The sequence below is a fragment of the Heliangelus exortis genome, chromosome 1 (genome assembly GCF_036169615.1).
Source record: "Heliangelus exortis chromosome 1, bHelExo1.hap1, whole genome shotgun sequence".
Lineage (NCBI taxonomy): Eukaryota > Metazoa > Chordata > Aves > Apodiformes > Trochilidae > Heliangelus > Heliangelus exortis.
The window spans coordinates 69,707,476-69,726,637 of record NC_092422.1 but is presented as its reverse complement, the minus strand read 5'-3'; the positions used below and the strand labels follow the sequence as shown (position 1 = coordinate 69,726,637).

Here is a 19,162-nt window from a genome sequence, read left to right as displayed (position 1 = left end):
ATCTATCCTAGTCTTTTGTGCTGTGAGTCAGAACAGCAAGAGGGAAGACACAAGACAGATTTTGTGCTGTAATTCCTGCAGGATTTTGAGTTTCTGACAAGAAAAATGCTTTGTATTTTGATAATCTTGCTGATTTGTATTTTGCTTTCAAATTTATGTGTTAAACCCTGAAGTACTGTAGTAGTAATATTGAACTGGGCCAATACCTTCTCTGGATTTGCCAGATAGTTCTTTACTTAAAGAACTTAAAGAACTCTGTTCTTTAAGAGCAAACTAATTACTTTTTTTTTTTTTTTTTTTTCTTGTCCTTCTTGAATACACCTTACAAGCCCTCAAAGTAGCCCTCAAAGTAGTTGCTGTACTGCTTTGAAGTGGCTATTACTGCTCTAGTTTCAACTAGTATAAACAGCTACTAAGCAATTCATTCTTGGTCAGAATTAACACAGTCTGGCTAACTATTGTTACATAAAATGGAAAATAAATGGATGGATGAAATATCCACAGTTCTGGAACCGCTAGTTTATATCTGATTGAGATTGGAAAGATTTTATATAGTACAATATTAAAAATAAACCAAACAACACACACACACACAAAAATCCCAAACAGCTAAAATCACAAAAATAATTAAACCAAAGTACCAAAATCATACAGAAAAAATATTCTTCTTTTCACTCAAAAAAGGCAAAAATAAATTCTTCCAGGCAAACAGCTAAGTATGGGAATGATAAGATTATTACAGTTAAATTACCTGTCTGGTTTAAAAACAAAGAAAAAGCTCCATATGAACAGCGATGGAATGCTAAACTAAGCAATGAAGTTCATGAGCTTTTAAAAATGGGAAAGGAGAAAAAAAATGTAGATGCTTTAAAATCTGTAGCAGTGGGTTTTGGTATTCCCGTAACATACATAATAGTATATTGGAAGAAAAAGAAAATATTAGAATCACTTTCACAGAAAATAAACTAATGCATAGGGGAATGGAAAAGGGAATGTAAAGTTCTCAGAGTAATTCACAGAAAATGAATCATGTACTCTGAGAATAATATATCAAAAAGTCCCAGAAAATTCTTTTTTCTGAAAAAGAAGATTCAAACTCATGCACAACAGAATATTAAACTCAGTAGCACCATTTTTAAATTCCTGTATTTTTATATGCCAAGAGAAAGTTATATTTATGTCAATTTTACTGCAATTATGTGGATACATAGATATTAACCATATTTTTGCCATTGGTTTGTCTTTATTCTGAACCTATAAGATGAAAAAAAAAAAAAAGAAAAGATGGGAAAAGCATGATTCAGTTAAATATTATGGTTACCAATTTTGAAGTCCTGAGTATTGTATTACTCTTATCCCTACTATTACTAAACTACTGTAAAACTCTCTGATTCAAGCTAATATATTTCTCATGCCTACAAACTGGGACAGAATTAAGGCTCACTGCCCTACCACCAGTAAAAGGAATTATTTAGTAGCAATGATCACATGGAACTTTGAGTAGTAACTGAGTTAACGCCAATGATAGAAAGATTTACAACACACGAACACTTAAAAAACATTTCCCTTAAGTAGATACTTGAATAAAAATGAACTAATAGCTCAGTAAAGGAATACAAAGAGAAATATTTCCCAGTTACATGTATTAGTCCTGCTACTTCATGCTTTGAATTTTTTTATTTAATATTCACCACTGGTATAAATTCTTATGGCCACAGGGAATAGATGCTTTTATTTACTACTTAGAGAAGTGGAAGTAATGGTATCTAAAATGAGAAATTTGATGTAAAACCTTGAGAAGAGCTGAATCTACACCTCTACTATGGGGAAAAGTAGTTAGTACCTCTCTAAGACAGCTTTGGACTATGATGTTGAATCACAGAACTTCAAATGAGGTTTTGGCAGCTGAAATGCAATCCCTCCTCTGTTTTCATGTAAAAAGTTATTAAATAATCTGAGACACACTGTACAGTAAGTAATGTTTCTTTTGTTTATTTATTAATACCCGCTGTTAAATTAGGAAGGGGTTTTTAATTTCTGTATTTAGGTTATGTTCATTATTGTATTAACCACTAACTGAAGAATGGAGGGGTTTCATTTTGTTTCTCTTTTAATATTAGTTTTTTTGGTTTGATTTTCTGGTTTTTTTTTGGGGGGGGGGGTTGTGTTGGGTTTTTTGGGTTTGTGGTTTGGTTTTGGTTTTTTTTGGTAGTTTGGTTTTGGTTTTTGTCTTTTTAAAATGACTATAATATTTCCTGTTTTTTTATTTTTTTAGAGATCCAAACCAGCCGGTCCCACAGGACACAAAGTTCATCCACACAAAACCAAACCGTTTTGAAGAGGTGGCCTGGTCCAAATACAATCCTAAAGACCAGCTTTATCTGCATATTGGCCTGAAGCCCCGAGTCCGTGATCACTACCGAGCAACAAAAGTTGCTTTCTGGTTGGAACTCGTACCGCACCTTCACAACCTGAACGAGATATTTCAATATGTTTCCACAACAACTAAAGTCCCCCCTCCTGACATGACATCATTTCCTTACGTGACCCGACGTTCACCTGGTAAATTGTGGCCAGCCACCAAACGCCCTGCCATGACACCCGCCAACAACCCCAAACATTCAAAAGACACCCACAAAACAGCTCCGGAGGACACGACGGTTCTGATAGAGAATAAGCGCGATTACTCCACAGAGCTGAGCGTTACTATTGCTGTGGGGGCATCCTTGCTGTTCCTCAATATTTTAGCTTTTGCTGCACTGTACTACAAGAAGGACAAGCGGCGTCACGAGACCCACAGGCGCCCCAGCCCCCAGAGGAACACAACCAATGACATCGCACACATACAAAATGAAGAGATTATGTCACTGCAGATGAAACAGCTGGAACATGATCATGAGTGTGAATCCCTGCAGGCCCATGACACACTGAGACTCACCTGCCCTCCTGACTACACCCTTACTTTGAGAAGGTCCCCAGACGACATCCCGCTAATGACACCCAACACCATAACCATGATCCCAAATACATTAACAGGAATGCAGCCTTTGCATACTTTCAACACCTTCAGTGGAGGACAAAACAGTACAAATTTGCCCCATGGACATTCGACCACTAGGGTATAGCTCAGTCCTTCCCCCTCTACCCTCAGAAGCCACTTGGAAGAAAGGAAAAAAAATAAAGAAAAGGAAAAACAAACAAACAAACAAACAAACAAAAAAAAACCACAGAAAAAAGAAGAGGAAAAATTACAGTACCATCGAGTGAACACCTTGTCAAAATCTAAAGTAAAATCACGCAAAAGAGAAGGACGGTCTCATTTTCTTACTGATCCTTCCCACAGAAACTCTCTGATGTTAAAGATCAACTACAAACCCTGTGAAATGTGAAAAGTGTACATTGCTGTTACGATAACTGCTTTAAGATCTCAACCACTTTGATTGAAAGTTGGGGCCAGAAGAAGTCACTTGAAACGGTGTTTTGAGTGTAGCAAGCAAAGCAGAGTCTTCTGGAACACAGAGCCAGTGACTGTACAGGTGTTTTGATTTGGGTTTTGGATTTTTTTGGTTTTTTTTTTTGGTTTGTTTTTTTTTTTTTTTAAATAAAAATAATAATTAAAAAAATTCTCTATGTGCCATACCATGAATGGCCCTTGTTAAAACAAAGACATCACCATGGGCTTTTACCCAGCATATGAAGCTGTAATCCAGATGGGGGAGATAGAATTTTATTATTAAAAACAAAAATGAAAAAAAAGAGGAGGACTGACTATGCAGTAAAGTACATATAGTTCTGTGCAAAGAGATGACTTGCCAGCCTGAACTATATTTAAAGATACTTTGTAAAAATGTACATAGCTGTGAGTTTAAAAAAGAGACAAAAGAAAAATGAAGAAGCTTTTATTGATGTTTTCAGTTTGAAAAGAGCTTTTAGGAAGACTGTGCATTCTGTTGTGACCTATGTGTATATACATTAGTCATATCACCTCTGTTTCCTCCAAGCCCAAAGGAGGAATTTCTTCTTAATTACTAGTGGTAAACAAAAAATGAGTTTTTTCTAACATGTTTCATTTATATGAGGCCATGGTGTCATGCAGAGGATACAGTTGTTCGTGTAACCTGCAAATTTTCTCTTACAGGTTACACTAGTGCATGTTAAAGTATTCATAGGAGATTGTTGTTCTTTTCTCAAACTTTTTCTTTTTTCTATAATTTAATTTTTCTATTAGCCTTTGTTAAATTGCAACACAGCAATGGATTGGAAAATGGAGAAAAAAAAAACCACAAAAGAAAATAATTGCAATTTTATTCTTGTTAAACTGAGTCAAGATACATCCAATAATATATATTCAGAGTCTAGTTTGTAGTTCTTGGTTATTGTGTTAACATTAGGAAGAGTTTTGCGCCCTGACAAAAGCAAAAAAAAGCCTGTGTTTTGGTCAGCCTTTCCTGAGGAAAACTAGCTCTATATTCACCAGCAGTTGCAGTGCAATCTCAATTGAGAAAGAACCTTCTTAGCTTTGCTAAATGAAGTAAAAGCCCAATTTGAAAGTGGGTAAATTGGGGGTTGGTTGTCAGGATATTTTCAAATATTCGGAAATTATCAGTGTATGAAGAACTTCCCTGCCCAATTTTCTGTTTCGTGCTTGGTAGTGTACCTGTCAGTAAATATATTTTTTTTTGCTAAATTACTACACAGCAATCCCATAGTCGGTGAACATTATGGAGAGAGGAACAGAGATGTTGTCAGCTGTTCTACATTTGCATAAAAAAGAAAATACCAGAGAGCAGCACACTCAGGAAGGGCAAAATCCTTAGCTGATTATTTCCTTCTTCCCTTCCTTCACAAGGAAACCAGGGGCCAAGCAGAGCTATCAAACAAAGGAACTTGGCAGCAGTTAGATTCAAACAACTGATTTGAATGGGGAAAGCCAGAAAGAAGTTCTCGCAGATGAAGACTGCTTTTATTTTGTCTTTGAAAGTTACTCCATCATCGAGAGATAGGAACCAAAGATATTTGAACAAATTGGTCTGCACTTGAACATTAATATCCCAAATGTATTTTCTATTATTAATTCCAGCTAAGCCGGATCAGTATCATTTTGTCCCATAATTATCTAACACAAGATGCCTTGTACCTCTTATTTTCTATGCTTTTTTGTTTTCTAATAAAATGTTTCGGAATAGTCACCCCTACAAATAAAATCAAAGACAAGGTGATTCAGTGAGGTCTATTAATCTGCAAAATTTCTTGTTGTAGCAGGAAGTAAAACTGATTCTGAAGGAAAGACATTAAAAGTAAGCTAATGACATGATAAAAATGCAACATGTGGCTGATATAAACCTTTATCTGTAATAATTGTGTTATAAACCTGACCTGGATGCTCAGGTTGAAATATGATGAAGCAACAACCCCCAAAGTACAACTAGTAGCAAATGAACAACTTTTTTTTTTTCACTGATCCATCACATGATGTTGATTAATGCTGACTCTATACCAGGCCATTTCACCAACAATATAATGCCTCAGCTGAAATGCAGCAGTTCATAACTCTTTAATAAAAGGTTAAAAAAAAGAAAAAAAAGAAGAAAAAAAAAGAAAAAAGAAAAAAAAATAAGAAAAAAGGTAATGATGCTTGGCATCATAATCAGTTGGGTATGTTTGTAATGTGAATTACAGTATTTGTTTAGTACTTCCAATTGTCTTCTGCTAGCAATATGTACAGTACTGTGTCAGGCTTGTGACATTTGGGTAAAAAAAAAAGCTCCTGTAAGTGAATGACTTAGCTTTTAAAAGTAATTACAATCAAGTTGATTATTAATTTAATACATCTGGATTGATGTATGATTTATAGAGGGAAAAGATTTATAGGGTCTTCATAGAATTCTATAATCATGATATGGAAATATACTTTGCAAACTGTAAAAGAAAAACAAAAGTACTTTCCCAGGCTTACATTCTTGACCGTAAGAGGCACGCAGGGTTTAATGGTTTCTTCTGTTATTGTTTTGCAATTTTTTGGTTTTTTTTGCCTTAAAGTAATGATAGAAGATATATATGGCTGGACACATATGTATAAACTTTTCAGCAGCATTTTTAATAATAAAATATCACAGTATTTTCTAATGCTTTGTGCAAAGAACTACGTGTTCATCCTTTTGTGTAGAAAGTCTTTCAGAGGTGTGCTTTCTGCCCCATTTCCATTTCATTATCTAATGTAAACAATGCCTTGATACACAGTACGAAAATATTAAAGTAACAGAGGTTGCACTTTTAAGTTAGCAATGACTTTTCATGGCTTTTGCAGTTCTATAAGCCTGCCAGTAAAAGGAAAGAAACTCAGACAATGAGGACATTTATATGTATTTATTACCTGTATGCACTGAAACTCTCATTGAATCAATGGTTTAATTGTTCTGTTAGTATTTTCTGCAGCACTGGAAAAAGTCTAGGTGAGCAGCTTCCCATATTAGTGTATAGCTTAGCAGCTGAAAAATGCATCTTCCAACTTAGGGATCAAAATAATTCAGATAAATCTAATACATCCAGCCTCCACAAGTAAATAAAATTTCATTTTATATTTAAAAGTTAGACAAAGAATGAGTTTTTTAAGGAAAAAATATGTAGGAGTAGCAATATAAGTTGCTCATATGTTTAAAGGATTTACTTATATTGCAGATATGTTAATATCATTCTTCCTTCAAAAGCTGAGTAAATAAATATAGTTTGTTCTTTTATGCTGTTAAATTCCATTTATCAACCAGGTTTCCTTTCACTTGAAAGGTACATAGACATTTTAGTAATTGGGGCTGGGTATTGTTTGCTTTCTGTAACTATTCTGCTGAATAGAGGTACTAACAATAATGTTTGATTAATTTTGAGCATATTATTGAAGAGTATTTGCAAAAAGCAAATTCTGAATGATTCATATTAGATTTTTGATATAAAGAATCAAGCTTCTGAGATAGAAACATATTATGTGCCTACTGACCTATCAAGCAGCTTGAATTTTGGATATTGAATTTGTATATAAAGCTTTGGCAAATAAACTGCAGATTTAGAATTGTTCTGCAAATATGTTTAATTACAGGTACACTGAAATTCCACAGCTTGCTCTGAAATAATTCATACACAACAAAAGGGTTTACAATTGTGTCATTTTTGTGAACTATTCACCTTACATTGCTGGGTGAACTCAATAAATCACCTCCTTTTCAATTATCAATTTCACATTAAAAAGAAAAGAGAAGCTTCAGAACTTTGTTCATGCTAACTAAATATTGTGTTGTTTTATTTCTTTACCGTCTGAAATATAAATCTGCAGATGAGTATGTTCCTATTTGACTTTTGCTAAGAGTATGAAAATTTAATGGTATTTAATATCACATAAAATTCATATGAAATAATACCGTGACAATTATTTGCTTGTCTCAGATTTGTAGTTTTACATTTGTATTATTTAATTCTTGTCAACTGTTTCTCGTATTTTCATCTACAGCTGTTTGACATCACAAACCTCATCAGCCTGAATCTCTCCAGAGGCCATTAGCAGCTGGTAAACCTGGGATTTTCATCCCACTAAAAATTATGATATTAGGTATTTAATATCATAATATGTTAACATGCTTTTCAGCACCTCAAACTAGACTGAAAAACAAGATATTAACCTTTTATTAATGCAAATGAAAAATAAGGGAGGGGTTTGGAAATGTCTAAACATCTTGTTTGAGCTGTAGCATAATAAATAACATTTCACTTTGGGATAAAGTTTTGATTGAAACCATTTTGTTTGGTGTTCCACTGCGGCCACCAATATCTTCACTGTGTCTTCTAAAAGTTATGTTTTGAAGAAGCTATGCCTTCTCAGTTTTTCTTACCTCCCAGACTACCTTACCCAGATTTTTCTATGGTCACTCAGGGATGCAATCTACACAAAATGTTGCAAATCCTACATTTTGCCAAGTTTATTTTCCACCCCTTTTCCACAAAGAATAGTGAACATTTTCATCCAGTTCTGGTAATTTCTGGAATATTGACTTACATAAATGAGATATTAAATAGGTGACATCTTTTTATTTTCCCTCCTACATGAAGAACCTCAAATACTGAAAACATAAGAAATTATCCCTCTACTGCCTTTTATCAGGGATTATAAGATATCCAGATGCTTCAGAGTAGTCCTGTTCCCAAGAGTCCAGGCTTAAATGAAAATGTAAAGCCACAGGACTGGCATATATTGACTTTGACTTAAACTAGACAGCAGTTATGTTTCTCTCCAGCAGTCATGATATGCCTCAAAAATATAGTGAACTTTGTCTATGTTTTATTTTACAAGTACTGTATTTTTAGAGACCATTTTGTCTTTTCTCAGCTTTTGATGTCTGATGTCATGGTTTTTGCTGTAACTCACATCCATCACTTCATATCCTCTCATATCTTTTATCACTCTTTCATCAGATACTTCCTCAAGAGGTACAGATACTTTTCCATGTGGGTTTTATTGCTGTCACAACAGTTAATTTTTCCTCAGATTTGTTCTATTCTGTGCTGTGTGACTGTGAGAAAGACTTTTTCATCTGACATTCTCCTTGCTGCTTTTCTTGATAAAAAAGTTCCACGGAAGGACTATATACATTATAATATTCATAATAATATTCATAAAATTCTTGAAATAAATCAGTCTCTGGCTGTCTGCACTATTTGCCAGCCCAACAGCCTCGGTTAGGCATAGTGTTTGTCTTAGTGGAAACTTTCAACCTGGTACTGTTCTGTTAGTTGGTAGTTTATATTATTGTTACTATTAACTTTTGTCATTCATTTCTTTCCATATTGATCTTTAATTAAGGATAATTTAAATTGGCCTGTCATTCTATTCCACAGCAAGATTTCTCAAATCCTAAAAGGTCATTATTCTAATTCTTCTTTAGATACAGCTAGTTACACTGTACCATCAGAGCATAACAACCTTCTAAGCCATTCCTACCTCCTGACTCTCCCATCAGAGCAAACTAGTAAAGGGCCAGCACAGTTAGCCTTGTGTGATAAGAATTCATGCTATACTGCCTTCCACTTGTTTCACCTGTCTGGGGAAGTAAATATTACCATTTTCATGCATTAAAATTTCACTACAACATGTCAAAAATAAACATGACCAAAGGCAAAAGTCACAGAAGCTGCAGGTACTGAGGACCACTCTCTAGTAGCCTTCACTGGTGGTTATTTTGTAAAGGCAAGAATGTTCAGGTAGATTAAAAGCAGTTTCATGAGTGCTAAGTACACTTCAGTCACTGCATATCTCACTTCAGAAGCCAGAGTGGAATTTGTGGATGAAAGACGTATCACAAAGATGATGCTGCAAAAGTATTTTTAATTAAATTTGTGCTTTCAAGAATGCCTATAAGCAGCAGTAAAGAAATTGCAGGAAGAATGGTTTAAAAGAAATAGGAATTAAATGCAAATTGTTTCAGAATGAATTTGACAGGAAGAAATGTGATACAATGTGATGTGATATGACCTTAAAAAAAATGTGCCGGATTGCTTCTGTGTGAAGAGCCAACAGCAAAAAGAACAAGTATCTCAGGAGATACTTTTTTAAAAGGGACTAGTCAAATGAAATCACTACAGATAATGAGATTATAATGGGACTTTGAGCAGAGACTTTATGTCATATTGCTGCTCCATATGGATTTAGATATGTTGAACATAATCTACAGTGCTCATCTGAGTATTGAGAAGTATAAAATTAGATCCCAAGATGCCCTACTTTAGCCAGATAACAGTGCTGCCATGGTAGATAATACAGCAAAGTAAAATACGCACTTATGTCAGTGAATGACAAAAGAAACATTCACCTCATTTTATTCCAAGAAAGAAAAGTGCCAGACTCAATAAATGGGGAAGAGCAACAGTATGAGACGGGCAGCTGACCTTCTTGGAGAAACATCTTGCATGTAGGGGCCAACAGAGGCATTATACATCAAATTTGGCTTGTTCCTCACCTCCCTGGTGGGGGTGGGTTATGGAGAGGGAAGGTCCCTGGAATAACCCGTGTTCCAGTAACCACTGGTCCTTAACCCCTCAGAGGTCACTGACAACTAATATATGCCAGAGGTCCTTCCAAACTGGGACTGCATCCAAGAAACAAAGAATAGGAACTGCTTGCTTATTGCTAACATTTACATTTCTTTTTGCAGTGAAGAACAGTCAGGGAGAACTAAGGGAAGAAGAGCAATGTGCTGATAGCTTTCCCTGCTCTTCAGGGAGAGCCATCCAAGCTCCTTACTCAGTTTTCAGTAGGGATATGCAAAAAAAAGGCAATGGAGGCGCTTGGGGAGCAGTTGTCAGTGAGGGAGTTGCTCAAAATGGAACGAGTCGCTTGCTGAGCTGATTTGTGAGGCTTTAATGCCACACTCTCCCCCATTATAATGCGCTTATTAAAAAAATTTCTGTGCTGCTCCCCAGACTGTAGATTCTGCGCCATTAATTTAGCAGAGAGTCAGTTAGAATGTGATTAAAAATTAATCAAATAAAAATTTCATTACTAAATATTAAATATCCAACATGTGTAAGGGAAGTACTACTCAGTGTTCCTTGAATCTTGTGATCTAAATGCAAATGTGGCTTCATATTTTCAAATCAGACACTTACTTAAAATAAAAGGTGCTATGATACATCATCAGGTTTATATGCACTTAGCTAGGATGTGGTGGTTTGTTTGCAACAGCTCCATAAAAATTGCTGCTTCAATAAATAATAAGTATCAAGTTACTTACCTTTTCTTACTGAGTCTGTGGGATGTGACACAACATATATCAAGAATACAGGGAACGATGGCCAGCAGCTCTCAGACCTGCAGCACACAGCTAAAGAAAATTCAAGACTTCAGTTATGTGAACTTTGGACAGCTGATACCTTTATTAGGATGCTGGTCTTTGGCTCCTGCTATGAGCACACCACCCAGATCTTATGTGTAATGAGCTTTCCAATGGAGAACTGTTCCTTCCTTCAGAAGGCTGCCATGTAGCTGGGCACTAATATGAACTGAAACCAAAAAAATCTCTTCTCACTGTGGTGATAAATATCTCAGTTGACTGCACTCACCTTGGTAGAGCAGGTTTACAAACTTCCTTGGCACTCGGCATTTTACTAAGAGATGAACAATATAAAAACAGAAATATAAATGCAGTAAGTATCATGTGAGGGAGCATGCCCACCACAAAAAAGAAATGCAGGTAATTTCTGTTAATAAGATCACTGTGGTTTAGAAGCACTTGGGCAATTACCAAAAAACCCTTATAAATCTGACAAATCATACTTAATAACCTGGAGACTGACAGTAATCCTGGAGGTGTAGGTAAACACTAAAAAGCACAAATATGTGCATTTGTACCAAATTGTCCATAATTCTCCATTTTTAACTTAAGATGTGATCTCATCTTTATTTGTCACCTGAAATTATTTTGTTTTATGCCTTTCTAAATAGTTGGGAGATTTACATATTCTAAACTTCTAGAGTTTTACTGTCATCTCTGTTTTCCTTAAAAATAGAAGAATGAGTCATAGGAAAATAAACACTTTTTAGTCATCCTTGTGATTGCTTGAAGAAGACAGTAAAATTGCTAGAGAGACAACATTTTAATATAGAGCTTTTTACACCTGTCGAATTCCTACTGATCTTTGTCACTGTAAGTCAATTCTTTCACGTTTCCCAAATGACACATTAGCCAAGGGGGCACTATCCCTTCTAATATTCACAGGAGCAGTTGCTTTAGGACTGAAGCAGATGACTATAAGTTTCTGTATTGTTCTTTGGCAGCTCCTAAGAAAACAAGGTTAAGGTATTACAATATTTTTCTCCTTGATGGGATGATGTCCCCTGCAACTTGAAATTTCTTAAGATTGTAATTTTTCTTCCTCAGGAAGAATTTAGAAACATGTAAAACAAATGCAAATGGATTTGAAGAGGTAAATTAGAACAATTTTTAAAATATATATATAAAGTAAAAAATTAATTATAATTTATTAAAAAAAAAACCTGTATTGCTTTTGCTTCTGGAATTATTATTTACCTTCAAAATTTTAGCAGTTGGTTTCATAGCAGTTTCTGCATTGCAAGCTTGGAAATGTTGTGAAAAAATGAAATCAATATAATTTTGTAGAATATATAATTTAGACAAAAAGGTTTCTGGCAGATATACCATTTCAATTATTTTAATAGGCAATATTATGATTTATGTGCAAATACGGAACCTTTGTGGAAAGTCTTGCTAACTGAGAGGCGTTTTATCTAGAAAGCTACTTTTTTAGATAACTGGAACATATTTCTATATCTGTCTATATCTAAAGATTTAATTATGACACATATATATACATAGAGACAGAGTTATTACCTGCTTCCTCTCTGCCAGTTTTCAGCTTCATAATATAAAAGCTATTTTCAATTGCTTATGAGTCACAGAGTCTGCAAAATACCAATGCATTTCACCAATATTTTGGAACTGATCCTTTTAAACACATTTTATTCCAGAGACATACACACAAGCTTTTCCTCAGAAGATGCACATGCAAAAGTAACTGAGGGAAAGGTGAAATATAACTTGTCTATTTTCATTCACTTGGTGAAAATAATTCCTCAGCTGCAATAGCTCTGTTGCAGAATCTATTCCAAAATTGTTCCTTAGAGAAAAAGAATGAATCCCATTCATCTGTGAAAAATGAGTTTACAGAAATGTGGGTGAAAGCAAGTGGTTCAGAATGGACAAAGCCAAGTCAAGAGGATGGCAGGAACTGCAGAAGAAATGTGTCTGTTAACCAAGGAGAAATCTGGATGAAATGGGAAGTGATCTGAGCCTGGACTGACTGAACTCAGAGGGAGTTGAGAAGAAAATTCTAAACCAAAAATGCGGGAAAGAACCAGAAGGCACATAATACTGAGAATAAAAGTCCAGATAATAGGGAAAAGGACAAAGAAGTAATACTGGACTACCAAGGATTGCTGCATTACCATTTTTGTTTGGATCAGAAATTTTAAAAGAAATCTCCCAATCCCATTTATCAAACTTTCTTCACAACGTAAATTTTAGCTTGTGCATGACAAGTAATCTTGGAGCAGGTGAGCTGGATTCCTTCTGCATGAAGTTATACCCTTGAAAGATATGATCAAGGTGTGCACCCCATGCCTCCAAGCACACCACTAAGATGTGTGGCTGCAAACCTTTCTTTGACACTTCCCTATGGCCCTGGCACCAGTCGGTCCTTCTTGTATTTAACAGGCTAGCAACTTAGCAATATGGCCCGTGGTTATAAAATGATTGAGTTTTCCCACTGCATCAAGGCTAATTCATCCTGCTGTTTGAGTTCAGTTCATGGTGCAGTGCCTTTTATTTCAGTCCCAAAATGCATCCTAAACTGCCAAGTCCTATAAATATTTACAGAACACTTATTCATTTCTAAATTCTGCTCAGCTATGAGAAGCAGAAAAGGCAGGTCCCACTGTTGACTTTACATAGCAGATTATGCTGACAAAAGGATATTTCTTTTTTCCTTTAAATAAAGGTACACATTTAATACTGAACCCAATTCTGTCCTGGTGTCTTAAGGATTCAGCAGTGCTCTGAAATGTATTTGATTTCCACTTTAGAACCCAAAATTTTTTATTAAATATTTTAGTGGGAAAATATGCAACCTTTGTATTAAATGCTTCTAACACTAACCTAAAATGCCAGCCACCTGTGGATGTTCGAAGTGGATGTATGCAATTTTTTTTTTTTTTTAAAGCTTCACAACTTTGAGGGCTTTTACTTTTTCAATGCCTCATTTTATTTTAATCCTTATGCATTATCAAATCAAGGAACTACCTACAATACTTTCTTATAAACATTAATTTACACACTTTGGTAACTATTTTCAATACAAGATCTGGGGGAATTAATTCGGGATTTCAGTGTTAGATTGCATGATCCTTCCCTGCTTACATCTGCTAAGTAAATACTGCAGCCATGAACAACAGATTTATCATTCCACCCTGCAAATGAAACAGATAAGTTTGTTTTCTGGTTTATATTCTGTACCAGACACAGTGAGGATCTTCATGTGAAACCTGAGCTTTTTATTATTTTAGTCTTGAATATGCCAGCCACAAGGTCCTGCGTTAACTAAGGAAGGCACAGAGAACAGCACAAGTTTTCTGTACTTCAATGACAATTCTGATACCTGATCAAACAAGAAAACTCATAGGATAGCTCATCGTATATTGAAAAGCCCAAATGCTGAGATTTTCTCAATTTAAAGGCATATAGAAACAAACGTCTTTCAATCCAGAAGTTAACTTGCAGCCTCTTTTTTGAAAACAAACAAACAAAAACAAAACAAAAAAACCCCACAAAAAACCAACAAAACCAAAATGGCCCAAAAGATTTACACTTTGTTTTACAAACAAAACTATAGAAGGCATCCTACTTTCATAGAATACTAGTCTTGCATCTAATGCTGTATCTGATCCCTATTACATGTGGTAGCCACTAATCTAAAAGGAGGTATTCTACGTTCTTCAGATGGACAAATTACTAGAACAATTTAAAAAGTAGATTATCCACATTGAGTAAAATAGAGATTAAGCTTTATGAAATTTAGAGTTTTTACAGATCTCACTTAATGTCTCTTTCCTCTTATTTTCTATTGAATAATAATTAACATTTGAAGGCTCTCAAGACTTTCTATGCATATGAAATGTTTGGAAGAAAGAATTTATATAAAACCACCCATGATATAAAAAATCAAAGTAAAACCACTGTTTTCATAAAGTAATCACATTTAATACTCTCGATGATATTGTATGAATTAAAAAAAACCCACAAGAAAACAGAAAACAACAAAAAAATCCATCAACATTTTGAAGGAAAAAGAACTTTAACTTAAGGTAATGTAGCTGCATTGAGTTTTTAATGCAGTTATGAATGAAGTCAGAGCAACACATTATCTTGATTAAGCAAAATATCCTGTATTACTTTTTAGCAAATCAACCTTCTGCTTGTAAAGTTTTAGGATTAGAGGGGGTCCAAAAGTGCAATTTGCATAAAGTAATTTCAATTCAAGCAACAAAATTAAACAGGAGTATCCTCAAACCTGGAGAAAATATTTTATTTTCTTCATGGAACAGTTGAAGTTTGTCATGTTGATCAAAATTTCATTCTGATTCTCTGAATTTTCCATGCATGCATAAGAAATATTTCTTGCAATGCTTAAATTAGATTAATTTTCATAAAACTGACTTGGAGATATATTGAATGAAATAACTAGAAGTGGTAATCAAAAAGAAATAAAATAAGAACCTATAAAGGTGGTTAGTAAAAGTAAGAAAGGGTTAATGGCTTTAATCGTGGGTACATGTGAAGAGTGAATGCTTCACAGAAAAGGTGATCATGAAAATTACTTTGTATTGGCAAAAAAGAATTTACTCTCAAAAGGCAAAGTTTTTGCTATGGGGATATTTTATTTTCTGAAGGTTTTTAAACACTGTGAGATATCTTATTTGTAGACCCTGTGAATGCATTAGCCACAGTGAAATAAAGTATTTATATTACACCCATATGTATTAAAAATCCCTTTAATAAAAAGTTAATATCTACTTACATGAAAAGTGAACCTATTTAGCTATTATAGGACATTCCAAGAAAAGGAGAACTTCTGTATATGAATGCCAATAGAGTTTTTAGGTCTACTTTTCATAACCCAATGCACTATTACAGTAGATAGTGTTAAATTATTAAAGCTTGTCTTTTAATTATTATGAATGGGAAGCAGGTTTTTTTGAAGGGGGCAGTGAAAATAGTCCTTCTAAACTGAAAGTGGAGTTTGCAAACATGAAATGAAAAAGCATTCTCAACAAAGGTGCAGAAATGTATGTTCTCATAAAGAAAATGTTTTTATTGCCATTGAAGCCTTTGGAAAACACATATATTCTATAATTGTCTCCATTAATACCTTTTCCATGTCATGTAGTATCAATAAATAGAATTAACTGCATGCTCAAATACTTAAAAACACAGAAATTCAGAATACAGGAATTTGCAGATTCAAGAAATGCAGATATTTGCATTACAGTCCTAGTGGTTTAGGTAATTTCCTCTGACTGCTTCCTTCTTTATAAATGAACAAGATTATTGCAGCAAGCAAGTGGGGGTCCTTCTTCCTGTTCATCTGCTCAGGCTGGGAATAAGAAGGAAGGCTGTAAAGCATTCAGCAGATCAGGAGTGCTCAATCCTGTTTCAGTTGTGACCATCCTTCAAAATATCTACACCTGAGAATAAAAAGAGCAGCTTTTCAGACTTCTCCTCTATGTACCCTACTAATGCCAGTCCTAACAGGAAAAAGTAATGGGAAAGAGAATGTAGAATGACACTCCAGTTCTGTCACTCTGCAGTCATTCTGCTATGGAGAAGAAAAGGAAGGTTTGAAAAATGTAAAAGGAGACTGAATTCCAGGAAGAAGAGGCACCTATTAAGGAGGTAGGAGCAGAACAAATACAGCACTGAGCTTGGGGAAAGAGATGCTGGAGCAAGAAAGATGTAGGACTGTGGTTTAGGGTTTGTAAAGCAAGAAGTAAAACTGATGGAGAAATTGAGAGGGCAACACTGACTTGGTGTTTAGGTAAAAAATTGACGTTCAATACTGAAAACTGAATTGCTAATGTCCAGTATTTTTTTCAGACTACTGTAGGCATAAAATTTTATGTACTTGCCAAAGGTTTTTTTTTTAAAAAAACAAAACTCACAGCATATTTATACACAGATTTTGAAACAGTGAGTTGAATCATTTAAGCCTGGAGGCTTTAAGACTTAAGTGTATTCAGCATGAAACAAGAACCTCACCAACATCTGGATCATTTCATGTCATTACAGCTGTAGTGTTTTTCCCTGGCATCAAGCAAAAAGGGTAATCCAGGAATGCACTGACTTCATCTAACAGCTAAATCTGAGTGTGCATGGTCTTCAGCAGACCAGAGCAGACTGGGTTAGCCAGTAGCCTGTATGATTTTTGTACTGAGTAAACCCGTTTTCTAGTGGCCCTTTTCACAAACAGCAATTGAATTGGCAACAAGGACTTTGGGGAGAGGAACTGAAAATGGAAGCTACAAGACATGAACTGTCGGTATCAAGTCAGTATCTCTGTCAAGTACCTCTGAAGCAGTGTTCTGTGAGCTCTGTGACACAATTTGTGCTGAGTTTTCAGAATGGTAAGAAACTGCCTTTGGGACAGGGGGTGAAGACACAAAAGAGCTGCAACATAACATCTCATAACAGATGAAAACGGAGTTTATGTTTGCAGAGGTGCCAGAATGGCCATGCATAAAAAAGCAGATGAATGAAATACAGTGTATGACAGAGATCATGAAGCAGATAATTATTAGAAAATATTATACATGAAGATATAGAACAGGAGACTAGAAATACATAGAATAGCTACAGATAAACAATGGGGCTGGAAAAGGTTCTTGCATTTTTACATTAAGGTAGCTGCCGGAGAAATATTATGCATAAGTGTGTAATTTCTTCATCATAAATCTGTGTAATGTTCAATAATGGGCAAGAGGCCAGAGGAATGCAGGTATTGTAAGAAGGTGCAGATATAATAATACTGTGCAAAATACATGAATTCCCACATTCTAAAGTGTATAGTTGTGTCAATTCTGGCATTTTCCAAAACATAGAGACTGTTTTGACTCTTCTTATCTCTTCTGGTAATATGTGGGCTGCAGTGTCATATAGGCAATTCATATAGTGTCATATGGGCAAGTTAGTAAGACCACATTTTCACCATCTGGGTTTTCCATGGAAAAGGAGAGTGAGAGCAACCAGAAGATGAAAAATTAATTTTTGTTCACACTAGAAAATAAGGTATTGTGTTCTGTTCATTGTGCTCATCATCATATTTTCTCAAGCTGTAGAATATTATAATGTCTTCTACATTATCCACCACTGAAAGCCAGCTATTCCATCACCCACTTTGTGGATAATAAAATCAGCATTCCCATTTCAAATATATACTTTTTCTTTTTTAATACTTAATTGTGTAATATTTTCGTGGATGAGGAAATACTTAGTTCTTGCTTCCTGTACTGTATTTTATTTTGCCAGTCCTCTGAGAATATAAAAAAACCCAAGATGCAAGATCCCTATCTTGCAAAGTGCTTCATTCAATAAGCTGTAATATGTAACTCTTATTTAACTGTCCTGCACTTCTTTCCCCTTCTCCACACACACTCATAGGGCCCACATTTTATACTGAGTCTGGGGGTGGGAGCCAGGTAGAGCATGAATGTAGATTTAGGAACACATCCAGAGGCTGTTTGGACATAATGTATGTGACTTGGTTTGTCCTGGTTTCATCACTGTCTTCCCAGGACTATCTCAAGGGGCCTACTTGATGGGTCCTCAGGTGCTCCTTAGCTCAGTGCCAGGCCATGACCTCTGAGGAGCAAAAGCAACTTTCTCAACCATTTCCAGGTGAAGAATTCATTTACTTGCACACCTGCAATCACAGCTCTCATTTCAGTACCCTGAACAAGAATTCCCAAAAAGTAGAACATCTAACAGATGGTGGAATAGGAAAACACTGTATCAGAGAGAAAGGGCTGAATAAATAACAGCCTTAAGTATGCTATGAAGGTATGTTAATAACCCTGTGGTGGCTTGTGAAATATTCTCTTGGCCACAGCCTGTAGCTTAAAAAATTCCTTCCTAACAGGATGAAAGCTATAATTCCTTAAATGGACTACTTTTAAAATACCTTATTTTCTCCCTCCCTCCCATTCTTTTTGTATTAAATTTAACTTTGTCATTCAGAATTAGAGTTAATTAACTGAAAAGACTGCAAGCATCCACGTTAAAATTCACTCTTGAAGACAAGTGTGTACTCAGCTATCATAACAAAAGTTTTCTCATACAAGGTCAAATGAGCAAATAGCAATTAGACACAAAGTCTGAAAATGTCAGGTGCCCATTTGTGACTCCAGAAAGCACGATCTATTCTTTTGCAAAGTTTTGATTCCAATAGTTCTTTAATCACAGACGTGCACATTCATCTAAATCTCTTCCCTCTAGAAGCAATAGCAAAACTTCCACTGAATTCAACACTGCTGAACCAAAACCAATACTAATGCTCT

At 35.1% G+C, this 19,162-nt stretch overlaps 1 protein-coding gene across 2 annotated transcripts in view; it reads left to right on the top strand.

Annotated features, from left to right (window-relative positions):
• NLGN4X (neuroligin 4 X-linked) overlaps nt 1-7,767 on the top strand; it is a 147,492-nt gene extending 139,725 nt beyond the window's left edge. For both annotated transcript variants that reach the window (XM_071747584.1, XM_071747574.1), the window contains one exon: nt 2,276-7,767. In XM_071747584.1, coding sequence (XP_071603685.1) covers nt 2,276-3,125 — 850 coding nt within the window. In that variant the 3' untranslated portion in view covers nt 3,126-7,767. The remainder of the gene's footprint in view (nt 1-2,275) is intronic.
• The last annotated feature ends 11,395 nt before the right edge of the window (nt 7,768-19,162 follow it).